Genomic DNA, 20,558 nt, shown 5'->3' on the forward strand with positions numbered 1-20,558 from the left:
GACGGGTTATGCCCACGGTTAAGTGAAGTGAAACTGTGCGTGGGGGAGGCGGGGGAGGCGGGGGAGGCGGTGGCAGTGCGGGGGAGGGAGTGTTCACAGTGTTGAGCGTCGCCCACGGTGACGACAACAAGGGGGCTGGTATTCCCAGGCGCTTCACACACCGAACGAAATCAAACCCCATTTGAATAAGATTCGTCAACGCATGCATCAGCTCTGGATTTCCGGTCTGGTCCCTCGTCTTCAGCGCAGGGAACCAGGACTATTTGGTTAATGATACTGGATTAGAAAATAAACAACAACCCGGAACTCCTTTAATTTGCAATGTCTAATGGGGTGCCATTTTGGATCGGAGTGTTCCTGCTGAACCTCGCCCACGTTCATTCCTATTGGATGTGGGTCGGGAGTGGGGAGTTGTGTTGGAACAATTTCAGCCTGAAAACAGCAGATCCTCTACAAGGGGTATTGCTACTTGAAGTAAAAAAAATGATATATATATATATATATATATATACATATATGCTGTCTTGCCTTTAAGTCGATCTCTGGTCTTTTGGTTTGAGTTTCTATTTTATAACTTATTTATGTCTTAATAAATGAAGAAAAAAAAGAAACGTATACTTTATTCCAATCTCCAAAGAAATTTGCACTCGTTTGGTTTTAATGATTCCTTTTGTTTTGGTTTTATGTCGGGAGTCGTATACATAAGCAGTGACTGCACCACCCATCCTATACTCATCGTATTTTGACAATGTGGGTGCGATGCATTGCTAACACTAATCTGATTTTCTTTTTTGTTCTTTATTTTTTTTGCCTCTTGAATGTTTTGCTGTGTCTCTGAAGATCGATTTTTGTTGGTTTATTTAATTTTTTTAATTGATCAAATTTCCGTTCTTTGTTTTTGTTTTTTTGGATATGCTCTTAAGACAAAACCGTAAATAACTGTATCATACACTGAATTTCCAAGGATGCTCTCGATATTACTGTACATTAGAAATTTGGTGTCATGGCTTAATAAATTATGGCGATCCGTTGTGTACTTAAGAGACGTGTCTGCGCTGATTCTCCTGGCGGAGAGTGTGCCTTGTGCGTTACATATTCATATACATATACATATACGTAGATATTCGTCTACAGGGATGTACAGTGTGGCCGGGCTCCTCGCTCGACGGCAGAGATGAAAGGTGACCTGGGTTCTGATCCCTGAGTTTATGGCTCAAAGTGTGGACAGGTGTCCCAGGGCAGTAAAAGAAAACTATTGTCAAACACACACACACACAAACACACCCTATTCTCAAAGACTTTGATGTGCCTCATCGTCTGTCTGTCTGTCTGTTCCAGTGCAAGGAACCAAAGTCCAGAAAATTCCCCGCTCAAAAGTTGTTCGGTTGTAAAAAGGTGTCCACTGGAGGAAATATGCAATTTCGCAGATAGCAATACATTTAAAATAAATTGTCCAATCAAATGAGGTTCGTAAACCCGCCAACCCATTACGACTGTTAATATCAGCCCAAGTGTAGAATACAGGTTTTGCCGTTGTAGTACCAAGAGTGTTAACTATCAACACTTAATAATTTGCATATCCAAGCTAATCTTTAACCATTGCCACTGATAACTGCAGGTGAACAAATAATGAATATGCCTCAAGACACATTTGAAGGCGTGTGTGTCTCCTTCCCAGTGCATATCTTTATGGGTCTATTGGCGCGATGTTGTTTGGCGGGGAACTGATGTGGGTGTTCTGCATTAGGAGTTAAATGTTTTCCACAATGTATCTGAACAACAAAATTGCTTTTAACTCTCGCCAGACCCAATGTGATGAATGGGGTCTTTCAAGTCACGGCAGTATCACTGAATGCATTTGAGTGTGCATTAGAAGCGTGCGTGTGTGTGTGTGTGTGTGTGCTTGTTGTGTGTGTGCGTTTGTGTGTGAACACCGAAGTGTGCCCAGGGAGGCCGTCAATGGGTGGCATTTAGTCCTAAGAAAACAGGAGTGAGTCACAGATTGTTGACCGTTTCCAAGGCTACAGCGGAGAAATCAGATCCGAGCCAACACTGCGACCTGAGGATTAATCAAGGCGGCGAGACTGTTCATCATACATGAAGCATCGTTGGCGTTATGCTCGCTGGTGGGACCCCATGTCATGCAGTTGGTGACCTTTAATATTTCTTCACCCCTGCTCTTCATACAGCCACTGGACAGTCATCACAGTCAGCCTGACCCATGTTAGATATATGGCTATGATGGCCCCAAACCGGGCCGGGCCAGCTGGGATTCTGTCCGAGCTGGAGGGGGGCCAAGGGCAAATAAAACATGAGCTGGCAGATTCCTCTGGTTTCCAGTCCGCCACTAACTTGACCGGAAAACGTTGCAGTCCTTAAAGGTTCTTCTCTAGCAGGTTTATAAACGTGTGGGTGCTTTTACAAATGCTGGTGCCTTTAGAGTGTATTTCACACTTGCATGTGTGTGTCTGTGTGTGGGCCTGTGGTAACAAAAATCTGGAATCACCCTTTGCAGGGGATTCTCAACAACAAACCAAACCAAACCTACATCACGATTGGAATATAAGATTTTGTAGTAGTAGCTATGTTGTGCTGAAGCCTTTATGCTGAAATGCCTACTACCTATGCAAACACTTTATTATCCAATCAGATTAAGGCCGGCCAGGCACCTGAAGGGAAAGTTTTCACATGAGTGCATAAAAACAAACATTTGAACGCTCTGGTCAATCCTACTCTCCCATTTGGATTCTGACTTAAAACCCATGCCCCCCCCCCCCCTCCCCCTGCATATACGCACCCACACTGCGTGGAATTTCATATTTGCATAACTGTCATCTTGTGAAAAATATAGCTTTTTAATTCCTACCATCAAGACCCGTTCACACGCACGCAGGCACGCACGGGCGTGCGCGCACACACACACGAACGACCACGCTGGCGCGTAATGGGCTGTGCAAATTCTGAGCGCCATAGGGCTTATGAGGAAAGAAGATCGGTTATTTCCTGGAGCTAATTCCTTGTTTTTGTTTGGTAGCCTGCACTGTTCCTTGATTCCAACACGGAACAGTGCATGAACCCACACCGCACCAGGAACACACACCGCACACCGTTTTTATTGTGATGTGGATGCACGTTGTGGAGCGTACCAGTGTTTACATTTCCAGGATGGAAAGTAGACCTATGAAGTGAAATTAAGTTTATAGCAGATGGGGATATATACAAAAAAACGAACGTCGTTCATTTAATCGAATTATTGAAAGATGTAGGATTTTAGGAAGTGTGACTATGTGGTGGATTGGAGATAGAGATTGAAGGAACCGCTTATTAAAATACCACAAAATCCATTATGCATATAACACGGGCTATGCACCAACTGCGTGAGATTATCCTAAACACACATTTATTCACTATACTCACATCTTATCTTACCCGTGTATTCAATCTCCGGGCGTATGTACCCACGCACTTACCCACACACGCACGCACACACACACACACACACACACACACACACACACACACACACACACACACACACACACACACACACACACACACACACACACACACACACACACACACACAGAAAGCAGCTGTCCAGGAAAAGAAAAATGGATTGATTACTTTTTTTCTTTCTTTTTTTTTACACACAGTACAGCATGGGAGGAGTCTTCCTTTTCCTCTCTCTCTTCCTCTCTCTCTGTCTCTCGTGGAGATTTTACAAGCATATGCATGCAGGCCCCTGCCACAAAGCGTGGGTGAACGCGGAGCGCAGAGTCAGTGATTGTCTTGGAATGAGGGAGCGAGTGATGCCATTTGGACGGTGCCAAGACCCAGCCAGAGTGACCGCTCCTCCTGCTGCTTCTGCTGCTGCTGGCGCACGATTCGTCTGAAGCTCACCTTTATTAAAAAAGGAGTTTCCAGGAGTTTCATTGGAGAAATAGCCTAGTAGAAGAAGAAATACTGGCGGGAGATAGTTGGTCGTAGAAGGTTGACCCGACCTCCACTTTAACAGCAGCGATGCGATTGAACTTTACCACCAGTTGGATATTTCAGGGTTGGATCACCTTGTTCGTGTTGGCCCTTTACGCACAGGTAATTTTATGTTTGTGTTCGTTCAATTGTCGACCCGAACCTCAGGATTATTTTACTTTGGTATTGTCTGTGTATTATCAGGTTATAAGCTAACAGGGAAAGTGATGCTGAATTGATGGATTCGCGATTTATTGGATCGCCTTTGATTGACAGCTCGCGTGCGTGCGTGCGTGCGTGCGTGCGTGTGTGCGTGTGTGTGTGTGTGTGTGTGTGTGTGTGTGTGTGTGTGTGTGTGTGTGTGTGTGTGTTACAGTTATGAACTACATAAGGTGTTCTTTTTTTATGAAGCCCTGACTGGAAACAAATGTGTTGTTTCCAGTCACGTCCAATCTCTCCATCTCTCTCGCTCGCCCCGTTGTGAACCCCGCAGAAGCGCTTAACATCATGATGTGGGGCTCGGGGGAAGACCATCACTTTTGAATATAACAATAGGCCTAATCCTAAAAAAAAAGTGCAACACAATATGTATTTTGTACAAAATAACAGTCTCTTAGCCAAATATAATCTTTTGTTGATGCGGGGGTATAATATTTGGCTGGGATGACGCTCTAACCAACCACGCATCACCTCTTGACGCGCCACACTTTGTGCTGCTGGACGTGTTGTTGTGTTGGGGCCCTTAATTGGGACCAGGTGGTACAGTTGTCAGGATGTGGCTCTGGTGGTGCGACTGCTGGGCACCAACTATAACGATGCAACTACACTGTAGGGGCTGTGATGTCGTTAGACAACGCGCTACTGGGGCCACTCTGTTTAGAACACACGTTGGTTTTGTTTGTTTTTCATTTCCGAACTATTTCATTTCATCATTTCAGGGACAGTGGTGAGGTGAATCCGATTAAGCACAACTGATAGTCATTTCTGGTGACAATGCAAAGTCTTCGCTCCATTTTGGACGAGCCATTGGTCTTCCAACGGCTGACTCACAGCCCCCCCCCCCCACCACCACCACCACCTCCATAGAATTCCCCTCTTGCTGTCCATGGCTGGAGAACGTTCTCAGCAGCACATTCCAAATTCCTTTTTAAACTTGTTGCTTTTGGGTCATTGAGCAACAAAAAATTACTTCAAGATGGTCCATGCATAAAATTCATTACCCTACTTTATGCATGACGTGTGTGTGAGTGTGTGTGTGTGTGTGTGGGGGGGGGGGGGTGCTTTCGATTGGCATCAATCAACATGCCATGTTGAACAATGATTTCTAATGCCTTTATCATTAAATTCGTCAGTTGTTCTTAATTTGCCATGCTGTTCACACAATACCTCACCACGGGCTCACTAAACTCCATCCTCCTCCCTGTCCATGCTCTCACATGCTCCCGGTGCTACCCATGGCTGTTCATGCGTTCATGTTCTGTCTTCCTTAGTCTGCACACTGAGAAACAAACCGACAGGCAAGCAGGTCGATTTTCACTGCAATACTTCAGGGGGAAACATTGTGATACAGAGATACAAAAAATTAACAGAGGAAAATTTTAATTAAACCTGGTAAATTCCATCTTCCCCGCAGAGGCGAGGTTAATCTTGCATGTACATTGTCCCCGTTCAAATAAAGAAATTCAAATTCAGATAAACCTTAGACATCTTTCACATGCAAAACATTTAGTACTGCAAAGACCAATTTGTGGCAGAGGGATTTCTTCGCGGCTTTGAGTAGTTGATGAATCAGAGGTGATAGACAAAGACCTGCGTGTTGCGCAACGTTCTTGCTAACAGTATTTCATTATGGAGCCCGGACCTCATCGCCTAGGGCACCGAGGCTAAGTTGCACCTATTTTGGCTGAATCCCATTGGCTGCTGTAGCAGTTATGCAAATTCTAAAACAAATGGAATGCGTCACACTACTCTTACTCTGAAGAAACAAAAACAGGAGTGCATGTGAACTTTCTCCTTCTTTCTTTACCTGGCCATTTACCACAGATCCATTCTCCTATCTGTTTCAGTTATCTGACTTTCTTCTCTCTGTATTTCCTTGACAACATCTATTTAACCAAGCATGCATAAACACGCACGTGCACTCACACAGCAGTAATCTCCATATAGATCAAATTAGTTGTTAAAGTCCCTTGACTTTATCATAACCTGTAATCATTCAGGGTGGATCAGCTATTTTGCTTTACATCTCTGTCTCTATATATATGTATAGATATTTACGTACTGTGTGAAAACTGCCTTGTGTAATTACAACCCAATGTTTAGATGTGGCGGTCGCACAAAGTATGAGTCCTAGCATTCCTTTGGCTTCCAGCAGCCTTTAGCGCAGTCGCTGGATGGACCGCAACTCTTTCACAGCTCTGACTTGCGTCTTTTACTATCCGTCTATCAATCTATCTAACAATCTATCTATCAATCTATCTAACAATCTATCTATCAATCTATGTATCCATCCATCTATCCCCCAATCCATTTATCTATCTGTCTGTCTGTCTGTCTGTCTGTCTGTCTGTCTGTCTGTCTGTCTGTCTGTCTGTCTGTCTGTCTGTCTGTCTGTCTGTCTGTCTGTCTGTCTGTCTGTCTGTCTGTCTGTCTGTCTGTCTGTCTGTCTGTCTGTCTGTCTGTCTGTCTGTCTGTCTGATGTGTACCTGTTGGTCTGTCTGTCTATGTATCGATTTGTATGTCGGTGTATCAATCGGTCTGTCTGTCTGTCTGTCTGTCTGTCCCTCCCTCCCCCAAAACATATTTTACTAATACATAAATACCAAACCATCAGGAGCAATCTTTAAGTAGCCCCCGTTGGGACCCAACCATCCCGCTTCCTGTGTGTGTGTGTGTGTTTGTGTGTGTGTGTGTGTGTGTGTGTGTGTGTGTGTGTGTGTGTGTGTGTGTGTGTGTGTGTGTGTGTGTGTGTGTGTGTGTGTGTGTGTGTGTGTGTGTGTTGTGTGTGTGTGTGTGCGTTGGCTTGGCCCACGTGTTCCTCGTTAAGTCCCCAGTTATGAGACGCTCTGCGTGGCATGGGACCCTGTGGTCGGAAACCGAAGGGAGGGAAGCAGACCACAGAGCGATGCGCGATGCGAGAGAGGCCTGACATCGCTACTTATTGGTCACTCCGGGGCCCTACAGTCTCCTGTTGCCACGGGCAGGCTGGACCTAGCCTCCAGGCAACAGTCACCCAGACTAAACAGCCAGAGGACAACAGAAAGCTGTTGCCATTGAGGAAGAGGAGTGATGATTATAAATACATAGCACGGAGGAGAAGAGTGTTGACAGCAAAGAAAACCTGGGGCGCAAAGAAGCACAGAGGCTTCTTTGCTTCTCTGATACCACAATAGAGAGTGTGGTATTAGGCAACAGTGAATTGTAAAATATGCGTAATTTTGCCAGGGTCAATGGTTAATAAAATAAATGGTGTTATGCAGGCCCGTCGAAAATTGAGGAGATTTAAAGTACTGTAAAAGTGAAGAAATTGATATGTTTAGCGTGTTTCTATATTTAAGTAGCTGGGGGCCAGTAAAGCTTTTTTTTATTTCGGGACATGTTTTCTCTGGTCACACCCTGATTGTAAAATCATGCATATGACAAGTGGTTTGCAAGACAGGTTGGCTGGTGTTTATCTACTTATATTCATTGGTTTTTAAGTTTTATTTGTCAAACAAAACACTGCAGGGCAAGTTTATTTCTATAGCACCCATTAAAACATACGGCAGTCAGAGTGCTTGAAGCAGCCAGGAATCACATTGAAAGTGTAATTGATGGATGACATTGAAGAGGAAATAAACAACCACAGTTTCTTATCAAAACCCACCAATTGAGTGGAATGAACTTTCTCTACTTTCTTGGTATCCGAGGTTAAGGTTTCTGGTGAAGAGTGAACTCTACTGTGGTGAAATGCTTCTCACTGTTTTCAGAAAATCTGCTTGCTTTGGCAGCTTTTTTTGGTTTCCATTTTCTCTATTCCCTATTTTCTCCTTGTTCATACGAGAAACTGACGGAGGGGAAACGATAAAATTCTTAAGTCTTATATGTATTTTATTTCTGTACTTTTAGTTTTACAATTCAAATCACCCGAACATTCAAAGTGATTCCATACGATGGTAACAATTTAATACAAATATTTTTTCTCTTTGATCAGAAAACCTTCGCTAAATCCATCCAGTGTGGGCTTAACCAGTACCAAATCAAAGGATCGAAGTGTTGTGACCTGTGTGGACCAGGTAAACACACACACACGCACACACACACACACACACACACACACACACACACACACACACACACACACACACACACACACACACACACACACACACACACACACACACACACACACACACACACACACACGCGTGACTCCATAGTTATTATTTCTGGTTGGTTGTCTGAATGGAAGGTAATACATGCAACATATCCTATATTGAGAAGAAAAGCGGAAACCTGATTTTCACACACAAAGACCCACCCACAGGCTCTAAATTAAGCACGTTTCTTCCTCTTTTCCGTCTTCCTTTAGTTTTGCTGTAGTCCACAGTTTATGCAGGGTATTCAAATGTCTCTCTCTCTCTCTCTCTCTCTCTCTCTCTCTCTCTCTCTCTCTCTCTCTCTCTCTCTCTCTCTCTCTCTCTCTCTCTCTCTCTCGCTCTCTCTCTCCTGCCTCTTCCTCTCTCCCAGGTTTCCGATTGAATATTGAGTGCAGCGGCTCAAAGGAAACCAAATGTTTGAGGTGTAGTTCAGGTGAATACCAGCCAGGATGGACCCAGGAGAAGAAATGTCTCCCGCTGAGTACCTGTGATAAGGGTCAGTACCTTTGCCGCTGAATAATGCACAAATATTACTGTTTTAATCAAATAGTGTTCATGAAATCTCAAATAGAAAGCACAAAAAGGGCAATTTCAGCGATAAATATATATACAAATGTGTTTAAAAAGCCCTGGAACTAAAATATAATAATTGTGCAAAATAAGTATTCCTATTTTTTAGACTTTTATGTTAGTATGTTGTAAGTAAACAATTTCTGCAAGCATTATGACCATATGTCCCTCATTTTGCTTGTGCTTAATTATCACACCATGATATCAACTGTCCGATCAGGCAGGCCTATATCTAGCCTACTACTAATCACAGGGATACATCTGCATACTGCTACTGCAGCTATACCACGTCCCTAGGCACCCGCCCCCTTCACCAACAGTCAAAGGAAACACTCTTGTGCTCAACATTCGGACATGGAGGCTCATGTTGCCGTCTATCACACAGACCTCTGGGATTTTCAAAGGAATTAATAAAAAAATAAAAAAATCACAGTTTTGGATTTGACCTTTGACCTTGGACCCTGCAGGAAAGGGCTTCATGCCGCGCCCTGAGAACCCGCTGGCTGAGGAGCCGTGTAGATGCCGGCCCGGCCTGCAGTGCTCACTCATCAACTGTGAGTACTGCGAGGCCATGCCCACCTGCGGCCCCGGCTCCGGACTGGAGCCTGACCTCGGTGAGACCACACACACACACACGCAAACACACACACATACACACATACAGACACACACACACACACACACATATATAGACAGGACACATATATAGACAGGACACATATACACACACACACACACACACACACACACACACACACACACACACACACACACACACACACACACACACACACACACACACACACACACACACACACACACACAGACAGGACCCATAAACACGCACACACACACACACACACACACACACAATTACAAGCATACACACACATTCAGACACACTCACATATACACATTATACAATATAGCAGCAGTAAGCTATTGCAGTCAATTGCGGATGCAATCTAGTGGCATGAAATGACCACTAGAGCACCACTGAGATGATGGAATGGCTTGACCACGGCGGCTGACCCACATGCTGTCCATGCTCCTGCAGAGTCAACCACAGGGCGGAGGGCCTGTGCTCCCTGTAAGAGAGGCTTCTTTTCAAACGACGAGAACCAGGAACCATGCACACAGTGGATGAGGTATGAACGCACGCACACACGCACACACGCACGCACGCACGCACGCACGCACGCACGCACGCTACGAAGCAGACGCACAGCACGCAGCACGCACGCACGCAAGCCACGCACGCACGCACGCACACACACACACACACACACACATGTACACCTACCAGCTTCCCTCCCCCCCCACACACACACACACACTTCAAGCCACATGCAAAAAACAACACAGAATCACACTGAAACCATAGACTTAAACACTAATAGGCTGAAAGCATAAAGACACACCACCAGAGAGCACAGAGACACACACCAGAGAAACAGCCTGGGCACCACTGCTGCTGTAGACTCACACACAACAGAGACCCTTCCCATGGAGATAGACGCCAGCTCCACCACTGGAGCTAACTGTGGGAGGAGACATAGAGGAGAGAGAGAAGGAGCGAGAGAGAGAGGACCGAGAGAGATAGAGAGAGAGAGAGGAGATGAGGAAGAGATGGAGAGAGAGAGAGAGAGAGAGAGAGAGAGAGAGAGAGAGAGAGAGAGAATATCACAGATCGTGGTATAAATAAAAACAATGGACCAAGGCAGATGAAAGCTGGGACTCGCATACAAAACAGCTTTTGACAGCTTATTCCCACGAGGAACCCCACCATACAACCAGCCCCTCTAACTCTCCTCCCCTTCCTTCCCTCCCGTCCACAGCTGTAAGAGCCTGGGGAGAAGTGAGCTGCAGCCGGCCAGCCCCAAGAACGATGCCGTCTGCGGACCCCTTGTCACGGGTACGACTGGAGAGCATTACCAGCCCTTCAATAGGGTTCTTTTGAACCATCCGCCGCTCGCTGCTATATTGAATGCATGAACAAATGCCAAATGCCGAATGCATTCGAACGCCCCCATATTTAAATCATTCCTGTATGCTACAATGCTTGAAGACGGTTAGCCAGGAGACAGAGATCCTAGAGTTTAAATTAGATAAATCATGCAATTTCCAGGAGGCAAACTGTTGAATTAGAACAGATTTAATGTTTATATTATTATTATTATCGTTATTATAATTATTATAATAAATATTGTTAGCTTATGATATTACCAAGATTTGATTAGGTAGGTTTCGCTCATTTCATCAGTCCCCAATGGCATATGAAATTTCAGAAAATTAACAATTAATTGTTTTTTGTCTGTGTGTGTTTGTGCGTGTGTGTATGTGTGTGTGTGTGTGTGTGTGTGTGTGTGCTTGCGTGCGTGCGTGCGTGCGTGCGTGTGCGTGCGTGTGCGTGTGTGTGTGTGTAGGTGGGGCCACCTCCTGGGTGATTGTGTCGGTGCTGTCCGTCATCACCGTTCTCTCTCTGCTCATACTGCTGCTCTTCTGCTATAAGGACAAGCTGAAGCTGCTGTCTGGTATGTTCTGAGTCCCGTCATTACTATTACTACTACTACCTAACCTTGTTGGTAGCACTTTACAATACGGGTACGTTAATCAAACATTTATCAACATAAATTAATGCAGTAATAAGCACTTACTCACAATTATTAACAGTCAACTAGCGTCTAGTAATAAAAACTATTTTTGGTCATGCTAGTTAAGTATAACTAAAGCACTATAAACATGCATATACTTCATACATGCTAATGCTATAAACAAATGCCTATTAATGCATTAACTAATGTGAATCAATGCTTAATTAATGTACCCTTATGTAAGTTTTACCACCCTGTTCCCAGGCGTTCTCATCTCACAACGCCTTGAAGGGGGGGGGATGGGGGGGGGATTTGAGTAAAGTATGTGTAGATTGGCTATAAAAGAGGGCTTCCGAGCATGCTTTCAGTACCATGGGTTTAGTGGCAAGACGCAAAAGAGAGGGAGGGTTTCATCCAATGCTGGAAGTTCATCATGTGCTGACTGTTTTAGGTCTTTATCCCGTAATAGTGCTTGTAAAAAAAGGTGTAGCTCAGTCAAGGATAACTTTGGGGTTTTTTCAACCAGTACCCTATTTTCAGATCGTTTGAGCTCCAAGGGACTTAGTTGGAACCACATTTTGTATTTTGAGCATGAACACTGCAGCAGTATTCCGCTCAACGGGCTGCAATGTCAATTGTCTGCAAACGTCATGGAATTCCTCCCTACAGAGGAATACCACTTTTTCTTTAAATTTGGCATGTCTGTTCTTCATCGTTTCTTACCGAGTCTCGCTCGAGTGGAAATCTGGCACTCTGAAAAGCAAAGTTATTGCGGTAAATCTCAAACCTCCATTGCCCAAATGTATAAGATAAAACTCATGCAGTCCAACACAACAAGCTCTTGCTGGCACCCCTCTCTCTCTAACCCTGCTGCAACTCGACTCTTGCAAGAATTCAGACCAGAATGATAATAAGTTTCAGGTTAGAAAATCCCAAAGTTATCCTTTAAGTTATTTATAGGTCTGAAGGCATTCGAGTGTCCCTAACTAATTTAATGACGCCACGTGGGTTTGATCCTACTATAACTCCTCTTTTTTCATTCTTACAATTCCTATATACTTGATTCCAGAAGATCATAATTTATCATTCAGCATTAGGACTTATGACATTGACGACTACCGTTATGTCCTGAATAATCACCTACAAAATTGCAACATGAGCTGGCGTTTCAACTTATTTTCACAACCACATCTTCTCTTGAAGGATCGCTTACATTAAGACCCATTTGTTTTTTTTGTCTCTGTGCAGTTAACCTGCGATCGTGCATTCAGAACCTGAAGAGAACGAGGATCCAACAGGTGAGAGGCCGTGTGAGGCCGACCCAGACATGTTTAAAATAAACACTGTTCTCCAACCCAATCCTGAAGCCAAACACATGACTACTGTTACCCCTATTCCAAAAACATGCACACAGATGACTCCTCCGACAAGCGAGATGTTGACAAAGCCTCACTGTTCTCTCTAGGAAACTCTGGCCCCGCTCTACCACAGCGGAGCCCGGACATTGGGGGCCGGGGCCACAGAGGTGGGCCCCGGGGAGTCCAACTTCATCATGTGTGAGACCACCAAGCTCATCTGCCAAGCTCCCCACTCGCTTCCCCCGGAGCCCCTGTACCCTGGTCTGACCCACAGCCCCTCCGACGACGCCAAAGTCTCCATGCTCTGCACGGCTCGCACTGAGGTGTCCGACCAGGAACGGGAACAGGAAGTGATGTCGCCGAGGAGGAAGCTGGCCGCCGAGGAAGGGAGTGAGCGGTCGGGAGAGCCCGAGGAGGTGTCCGACGACGAAGGAGGAGGGGAGGAGAAGGGGACGCAGGAGGAGGAGAAGGAGAAGGAGGTGGAGAAGGAGGAGGAGGTGGTGGCGGGGGACGGGCCCTCGCTGACGGCGGGCTCCTGCGTGTGCGTGGCGCCGGCCCGCGAGCCCCTGGAGGTGGGGGAGAACGAGGACTGCAGCCAGGCGGTCAGCCACGAGGCCCTCAGTGCCTGCTCCTGTGGTGGGAGGGGGCAGGGCAGAGGGAGGGACCACGAAGTGCCGAGGAGGAGAGAGGAGGGGTCGGAGGTCACGAGCAGAGCCAAGGGCGGCGGCGGCGGCGGTGAGAGCAGCGAAAGTTCGGGCTCCTCTCTCATCCACCCTGGTACCCCCACCGTAAGGGTCCCATCCAGCCCAGTCCCCCCACATACCCAGACCCAGACCAGGACCCGGCCGGAGCACAAACCCCACCCTTCTGAGAGGCCACACGTGCAAAGTCTAGAGACTATTAGACTGACGAGCATGGACTCTGACTCAACGAAAACAAGCGCACCCTCCAAAGCGTTCGTCCCTTCATCGCCCCCTAAACCCGTCCCCCTCCTGATGTCCCCACTGCCCGCCGGAGACCTCTACCTAGGGAAGACCCACGAGGCCCCCAACACACCAGAGTGGAGCCAGGGAGTTTCCTGGGGGCCCAGTGGAGGGAATAAGCTCCTCTCTGGGGGTCTGGAACTGGAGTGCCCCCCTGAGAGTCTCCAGAGTCAGCTGGCTGAACCAGCCCCTACCTCAGGTTGGCCAAAGCTCTTTAATTCCATTATTTTGTTTCATCGTTGTAAGATTTAATATACACAACAATTCTATAATGTCCGTAGAAAAATAGAGCAGATGTGTTTTTTACCTCTTCCAAGTTTGGTCATAATCTTGGTCTTCCCTTAAACCAATTTAAAAGAAAACATTCAGAACAAAAGAGACATCTTGGGTTTCATCTTCGTGAATAGCTGCTCTCGCGGTTACCGAAGAGGTTTTTTATGCTAACCATTTTGGTCAGTTGGACGTTGAATCCTGAAGGACCACACGCAGAGAATAAATGTGTGTGCGTTTGTGCGTGTACATGCGTCTGCTTGCTGTTTGTGTGTGTGTGTGTGTGAGTGTGTGTGTGAGTGTGTGTAGGGGTGAGTGTGTGTGTTTTTGCTTGCCACGATGTGTGTTTGTGTGTGTATGTGTGTTTGTGTGTCTGTGTTTGTGTCTATGTGTGTGTGTGTGTGTCTGCTTGCCACACTGTATGTGTGTGTGTGTGTGTGTGTGTGTGTGTGTGTGTGTGTGTGTGTGTGTGTGTGTGTGTGTGTGTGTGTGTGTGTGTGTGTGTGTGTGTGTGTGTGTGTGTGGGTGTGTGTGTGTGTGTCGGTGTGAACTATGCCATCTACATTGCTCTATTTACCCAGAGTTCCACTGGGTTGCACAAATTACCACAACTTTTATTGAAGCAACATGTGCACACACAGCTGCAGTAATGGTTTTATAATCCCCTGACTCACACACAGACACACACACACTCACACAGACACACACACACACACACACACACACACACACACACACACACACACACACACACACACACACACACACACACACACACACACACACACACACACACACACACACACACACACACACACACACACACACAAACACACTCAAAGTTAAACTTAAAGATGTTTTTAGACTCTCTGATGACTGGGTAAGATAATTACAGCCCTTCTCGCCCACAAATAAACACTATTTCTCATCAGGCATAATTGTAGCTTTTTAACTTTACTTCCCGCTTATGCGGTTCAAAGGTCAAGCTGGAGTCACAGATCCTCACCTGTCCAGTAAAGACACACAGTGGTTCTCTAGGGTGCTGTAATACCACAAAAGTTTTTACCAATGAATAACATGTCCTTGTAGAGTCAAAAAAGACAAAAAACTATATCTTTCAAAATTGAAATCACTCCAGAAAAAGCTTTGATATCAAAATGTCACCAGCAAGAAATGTCAACATCGTAAGCTGATGGGGTGGCGCAATCATTGCTTGACCAACAACCCTTTGTGTTCGGAAAATAACAAATGAGTGACAGAGAGGAAGCATAACTGGATAAATAGGTTGTGATTACGAAGAGGACCTTGACTAAATACACTATCAGAATAAAAAAAACAACAAAATGTAATTAGCAGGAACAGTTGATATTCATTATAATTTAAATGCTTTTGCTTAGATAAAGTTCTCAAAATGACTACATCTGAAGAGCCACAACTTCCACATTATAGACGCTGTAAAACCCACTGTATTGAATAAAGCCTGTTCAAATCTACGTCTTTGACTACATTAAAAGTGTAAGGGAATACGGTTATTTAAAACATGGATAGAGAATGGGTCTGGGAAAAAAAACTGCTTAGCAAGAAGAAAGAGAGAAAACGCTGGAATCCATGCAGACTCCCTCGCGCTTTTGTTTTGAAAGTTGTGGTGAACTGACATATTATCATGGTGGAATTCTCAGACTGGTGTTCCGGGAAAGACTTTCAGATGACGAACACAGACATGGATGTTTGCTTCGCTCTTATCCTCTCTTCTGTCGCTGTATTTGTGTGTGGCAGTGTGTGTGTTTGCTCAACTTTACGATATAGCTAATATTTGAGTTCTCTGCATGTTGACGTTATTCCTACATTTCCGCTAACTTGTGTGATTGTTAGACTGTTTGTTCTTCCTTTGGCACTCGATTGTTCTCTGTGTTCAAACCGTCAAAGTTAGACACCTTTCATGCTGTTACCCTGAAACCTCTATATTTTCTCTATCTTTTAATGTGTCTCTGTGTATGTGTCAGCATGTGTGAATAATTGAGGGAATCACATGGGCTGTGATTCAGCTGTGATAGGGGGATAGAACAGAAAGAAGAAGTCAAATATGTCCAAAACTACTTCTCACGGCATGAAGATCTCGACATTTAGGTTTCCTCATCAGGTTTTGAGTTCTGTTAACTTAGGATCATAGCACAGTTACGAAACAAGGGACCAATTTAATGCCATGGGATATAAAATCAGTTTCATTGGGGTTTGCACATGGGTGTGTAAATACCTCTGTGTTAACAAATTATAAAGGGATTGAGTGTTTAGTTTCAAAGTCCTATTTTGGTCTAACCTTAGATAAGTGGCAGTGTTTTATGATGTATATTGAAAGCTATGTATAGTTGGAAACAAAGTGAGGCATGGTCTGTCTGTGTGTGTGTGTGTGTGTGTGTGTTTGTGGGCGTGTGTGTGTGTGTGTTTGTTTATATGTTATCATGACCAACACATGAAACATTGCTGTCATGGTCTCTTGCGGTCACTAACATTTGTCATATGATGATAGGTCAGGATTTCAATCTCTCTTCACCTACGTCATAAATAGGGGAATCTCCATGAATGTATATCGGATATTCTCATGCCTCCGTCATTCTAACCCATCTTCACTCCCGTCTCTTTGCTCAGGTCAGGTGACCGGAAACCACAACACCACCTTCATCTCCAACGGCCAGGTGATGAACTTCAGCGGCGACGTCATCGTCGTCTACGTCAGTCAGTCTTCGGTGGGGGAGGAGGAAGGGGCGGAGCCTGGCGCGGCCTTCGGCAGCCCCGTCCAGGAGCAGGCTAACGACTTGCTCCGGAGCTGCCAGCGCCAACACCATGGGACGCCGGGGGACTCCATTACCCAGAATGCCTGCCATGCTAGCACCCTGCCAGTCCAGGAAGTGATGGCTGATTGGTCGAGAGGGAAGTGAGGCAGGACTTATGATGGCCCTGACCCCGATTTTAGTTTTCAGTTATGAGAGAACTATGTTTTATTTTGTAATGTTGATGTCTTTCTGTCCTCTTCTTCATCTTCCAAGGGGTTTTGGAATAAGGGCTTTTTTTTTCTTCTCCAGGAAAGTAATTCTCTTTTGATTCATAATCATATTTATTAGTTTGTAAACTGAGACATTGAAGCAAGGCTGTATTCATATCCCCAAGGGTGCCTCTGCACTGAAGCTCATAGCTCACACACACACACACACACACACACACACACACACACACACACACACACACACACACACACACACACACACACACACACACACACACACACACACACACTACGACCACCCCCGCGACCCACCCCACCCATTAAACCCCACCTTAAGTACTTTTAGCTCCAGTCAGGATGGCATGTCAAATCCAACAGACCATACTCTCACACCTAAAAGCTGACTCACCAGTCCTGGGAGACAGCTCCATACACACGTACTGCCATTTCACTCGCAAATCCCAAGACAAAGAAACCATGTATTAAATCATCCGAATAGTGACAGTGGATGACACTAGACTATGGCAATATTGGTGTTGAAACCAGCCAAGCAAACACATCATACCAGTTATGATTCATAAATAATATTGTGACTGATGAGGAATAAGCAACAATTACTTCCTACGGTAATCATACTGCATGGCTGAATCCAGGTTTCAAAATAAGGCTCGCTAAGTGTGTCAGGCCACTTCCGAAACAAACACATCAGGAAGCTGAGAAACCGACAGCCTATTGCAGCATCAGCTCTTGCTCACCAATGAAACAATCCATCATGACACTTAGCTTCTTGGGAAAAACGTGTATTCCACTCTGATTGGGTGGTCAAGATCAGGAGAATGTGTCAAGCATTGAGTCCTACTTCTGTGGAGCCTGGCATAAAAAAAAACAAAAAAACAATTCATACATTAGAAAATAATGATCACCCATCATGGAAGGCCCTTTTGCACTCAGGGGGGCACTGGCACTGGGCCAGGTGCCCATATGGTAGATCTGAGTTTGCATTGAAGCATTAAACTGTATCAGTGATCTCGTCATGGTATCCGGCCCTGTTATTGCATGTTCCGAAATATCGATATTATTATTTTTTTTTGGAGAGTAGAGAATCATTAGGTTGCAAGGTAATGAGGTAGACGGAGAAAATATGTTAAACGCATCAACCTTGGACACTCAACACATTGTCTCACCATTTTCTTTCTACTGGCAAATTTCTTTCAACAAAAACAGTAGTTGCTGAAACTTGATCCAACCAATTCTGAAGACAGTGCCATTCCTTTTCCAGCCGAGAGTTTAACTTTTTTTTTTACTTATGAAATCTCCCGTAAATCCCCTAAAAACGATGGGAAAGACTGAAATGTTGGATTGCTTTTTTTACCTTGTGGAAATTATGTGTGTATCATCTTAGATTGGTCCAAACTGTCCCTTTTCAAATCTGGAAAACAAGCAGGTGGAATTTGCACAACCGCTGTAGCAAAATGGCAGTTCCTTCGTCCATTTTGAATGCTTTGACCTAAAGTGGATGTTATACCGATTTTACAATAAACTTGTTATTATTTTTTTGAATAATAAGTGGTTGAATTCAAAGGATAACCTAAACTTAATTGCGTGATATTATCGGGAGTGATTGTGTTAAGAAGTTCTCTTTTTCCTTTTCTTTCCTGGTATGGGTTGTGGGGTTTTAGGCATTTCACGGTTAAAAGACACGTCCATTTTTGGTACGATACTTATTTATCCTTTGTTTTTGGTTGAAGGTTGTTTTTTTGCTTCTTTAGTATTGCACAACACGTGCAGTTTGGTTGAAAGAAAAAAAAATGCTGTGCATTTGTTAATCTTTATTACAACATTATTCCATGTGTACGTATCAATGAAGAAAGTGATAATGTCATCTCTATTGTTCAAAATAATTGTTGTTCCAAGTAAATTGTCGATGATTTGTTTCAAGATGCTCAAATGATGCGTCTGTAGGCCTACATATTTTATAAAACAAAAGTGCATTATGATCGAGTGAAACCAAAGATAACATGTTCCGTATGTGCCATTGTGTCAAGTTTATCATGTGGTTAAGGGGCGCCATTAATGGCAGACAAAGCACGATTGTCAAAAGTTAAAAGCGAGTGTTCAACCAAGGCACACGTAGCCCCTCATTTTTCCAAATCAAAAGCGCAATAAAATATATTTTGATTAAAATGAAATGTGTTTTGCTTTCGGCATTGACTCCAACTTTTCCCCTACACCTGTGATCAATAATTCCTTATTGTCAACTTTCCTATTTATTTTCCGCATTGGCCAAGAAACCTTGGTGTGCTTCCATATTTTTTTTGTGAAACTGTAATCACAAAACCGACACTAATGTGTCCGAAGAGTAAGCCCTACCTCCCCCCTCCCTGCCCCACCCCGCCCAGCATCGTTGACGTAAGGACCTCCTCCCCCTTTCATCAGGTCCAAACATGGCCGCCATCTGTGAAAGAAGCTATCGTAGCAGTTGAATCAGCGAGCTACATGTCACACGGGAGCAGCTGAAAGTGCACATTTTTAGACTCAGGAAGTGCATGGCTAGATTCATTTTGTTGTTGCTGTTGTCGATTCACTGTCGAAAACAGGAAATCACATCTAGGCTCTCCACATGGCCTCGGCTAGCCACCACATGGTTTAAATGAGGCCTGCACAGCCAGCACTTACGGCCTTAATAGCGTGTCCTTGATGTCTATTTTGATTCTGCCACTGAATCAACTCAGTAGGATGGGCTTACAGTGATGGTAATGTTACCTCTGTAAGGCTGGTTTGGCTGGCTGGTTCAGGACATCAACATTTTTTATCAACTTCAAACTTTTTACTTACCTTTGTTATGTGTATTACATGCAATTTTGTATTGAATACAACATAATCAATAACATCACTGGCCCTTACTTTGCACTATTATAAAAGCACATCCCAGAAGTCTGTGCAAAGGGAAAGCTGATACTGCCAGGGGACATCTTCCACCTTCTGGTGGAAATCACCAGAGATTCCTGGTGAAACACTTATATCCTTGACTCAACTCATCCGTGGAACCATAGGTTTGGAATGTCACAAGCTGCTTTTTTTTTTCATCTTGTTTAAGATACTTAAAATACTGACAGGTGTGCTATTTAGGGAACAGGTGAGCTCTTTAAAAAAACACCAAAGCACATTAATTACACTCAAAATGAAGAGTTAGTAGGCCTATATATATTTTTTATTATTATTTTGAGATATTCATTGGTTTTGATAAAGTAGAGCTTGGTTAGAAGTTCTACTTACTTAGTAAAACTTAAGTAGATGGTTACCAATCAAGGAAATCTCATGAAAGTTTTTGTTCTATAACATGTTTATGTTGTCCCTTACTCTTTAAGTAGAAGTTATATGTTAATAAGTTGGCTACGTCTTTAAACCAAAAAAACATGGACATGTGAGACACTTATGGTTGGTCTTAAGAC

The 20,558-nt window shown here is 44.4% G+C and overlaps 2 protein-coding genes across 9 annotated transcripts in view; both read left to right on the forward strand.

Annotated features, from left to right (window-relative positions):
- Positions 1 to 33, forward strand: part of relch (RAB11 binding and LisH domain, coiled-coil and HEAT repeat containing) — a 42,741-nt gene extending 42,708 nt beyond the window's left edge. For all 8 annotated transcript variants that reach the window (XM_056583634.1, XM_056583635.1, XM_056583636.1 and 5 more), the window contains one exon: positions 1 to 33. This exon is cut by the window's left edge and continues 569 nt beyond it. The gene's annotated coding sequence lies outside the window, so the exon portion shown is untranslated.
- A 3,714-nt stretch (positions 34 to 3,747) lies between these two features.
- tnfrsf11a (tumor necrosis factor receptor superfamily, member 11a, NFKB activator) lies at positions 3,748 to 19,276 on the forward strand. The gene is made up of 11 exons (XM_056584844.1): positions 3,748 to 4,095; positions 8,165 to 8,246; positions 8,701 to 8,826; positions 9,368 to 9,514; positions 9,958 to 10,048; positions 10,739 to 10,815; positions 11,327 to 11,434; positions 12,743 to 12,792; positions 12,960 to 13,301; positions 13,416 to 14,034; positions 16,752 to 19,276. Exons 1-11 carry the CDS (start codon positions 4,021 to 4,023, stop codon positions 17,039 to 17,041), a joined length of 2,007 nt encoding a protein of 668 aa, XP_056440819.1. The 5' UTR covers positions 3,748 to 4,020; the 3' UTR covers positions 17,042 to 19,276.
- Positions 19,277 to 20,558: the final 1,282 nt, after the last annotated feature.

Source organism: Gadus chalcogrammus, chromosome 23, assembly GCF_026213295.1.
Source record: "Gadus chalcogrammus isolate NIFS_2021 chromosome 23, NIFS_Gcha_1.0, whole genome shotgun sequence".
Lineage (NCBI taxonomy): Eukaryota > Metazoa > Chordata > Actinopteri > Gadiformes > Gadidae > Gadus > Gadus chalcogrammus.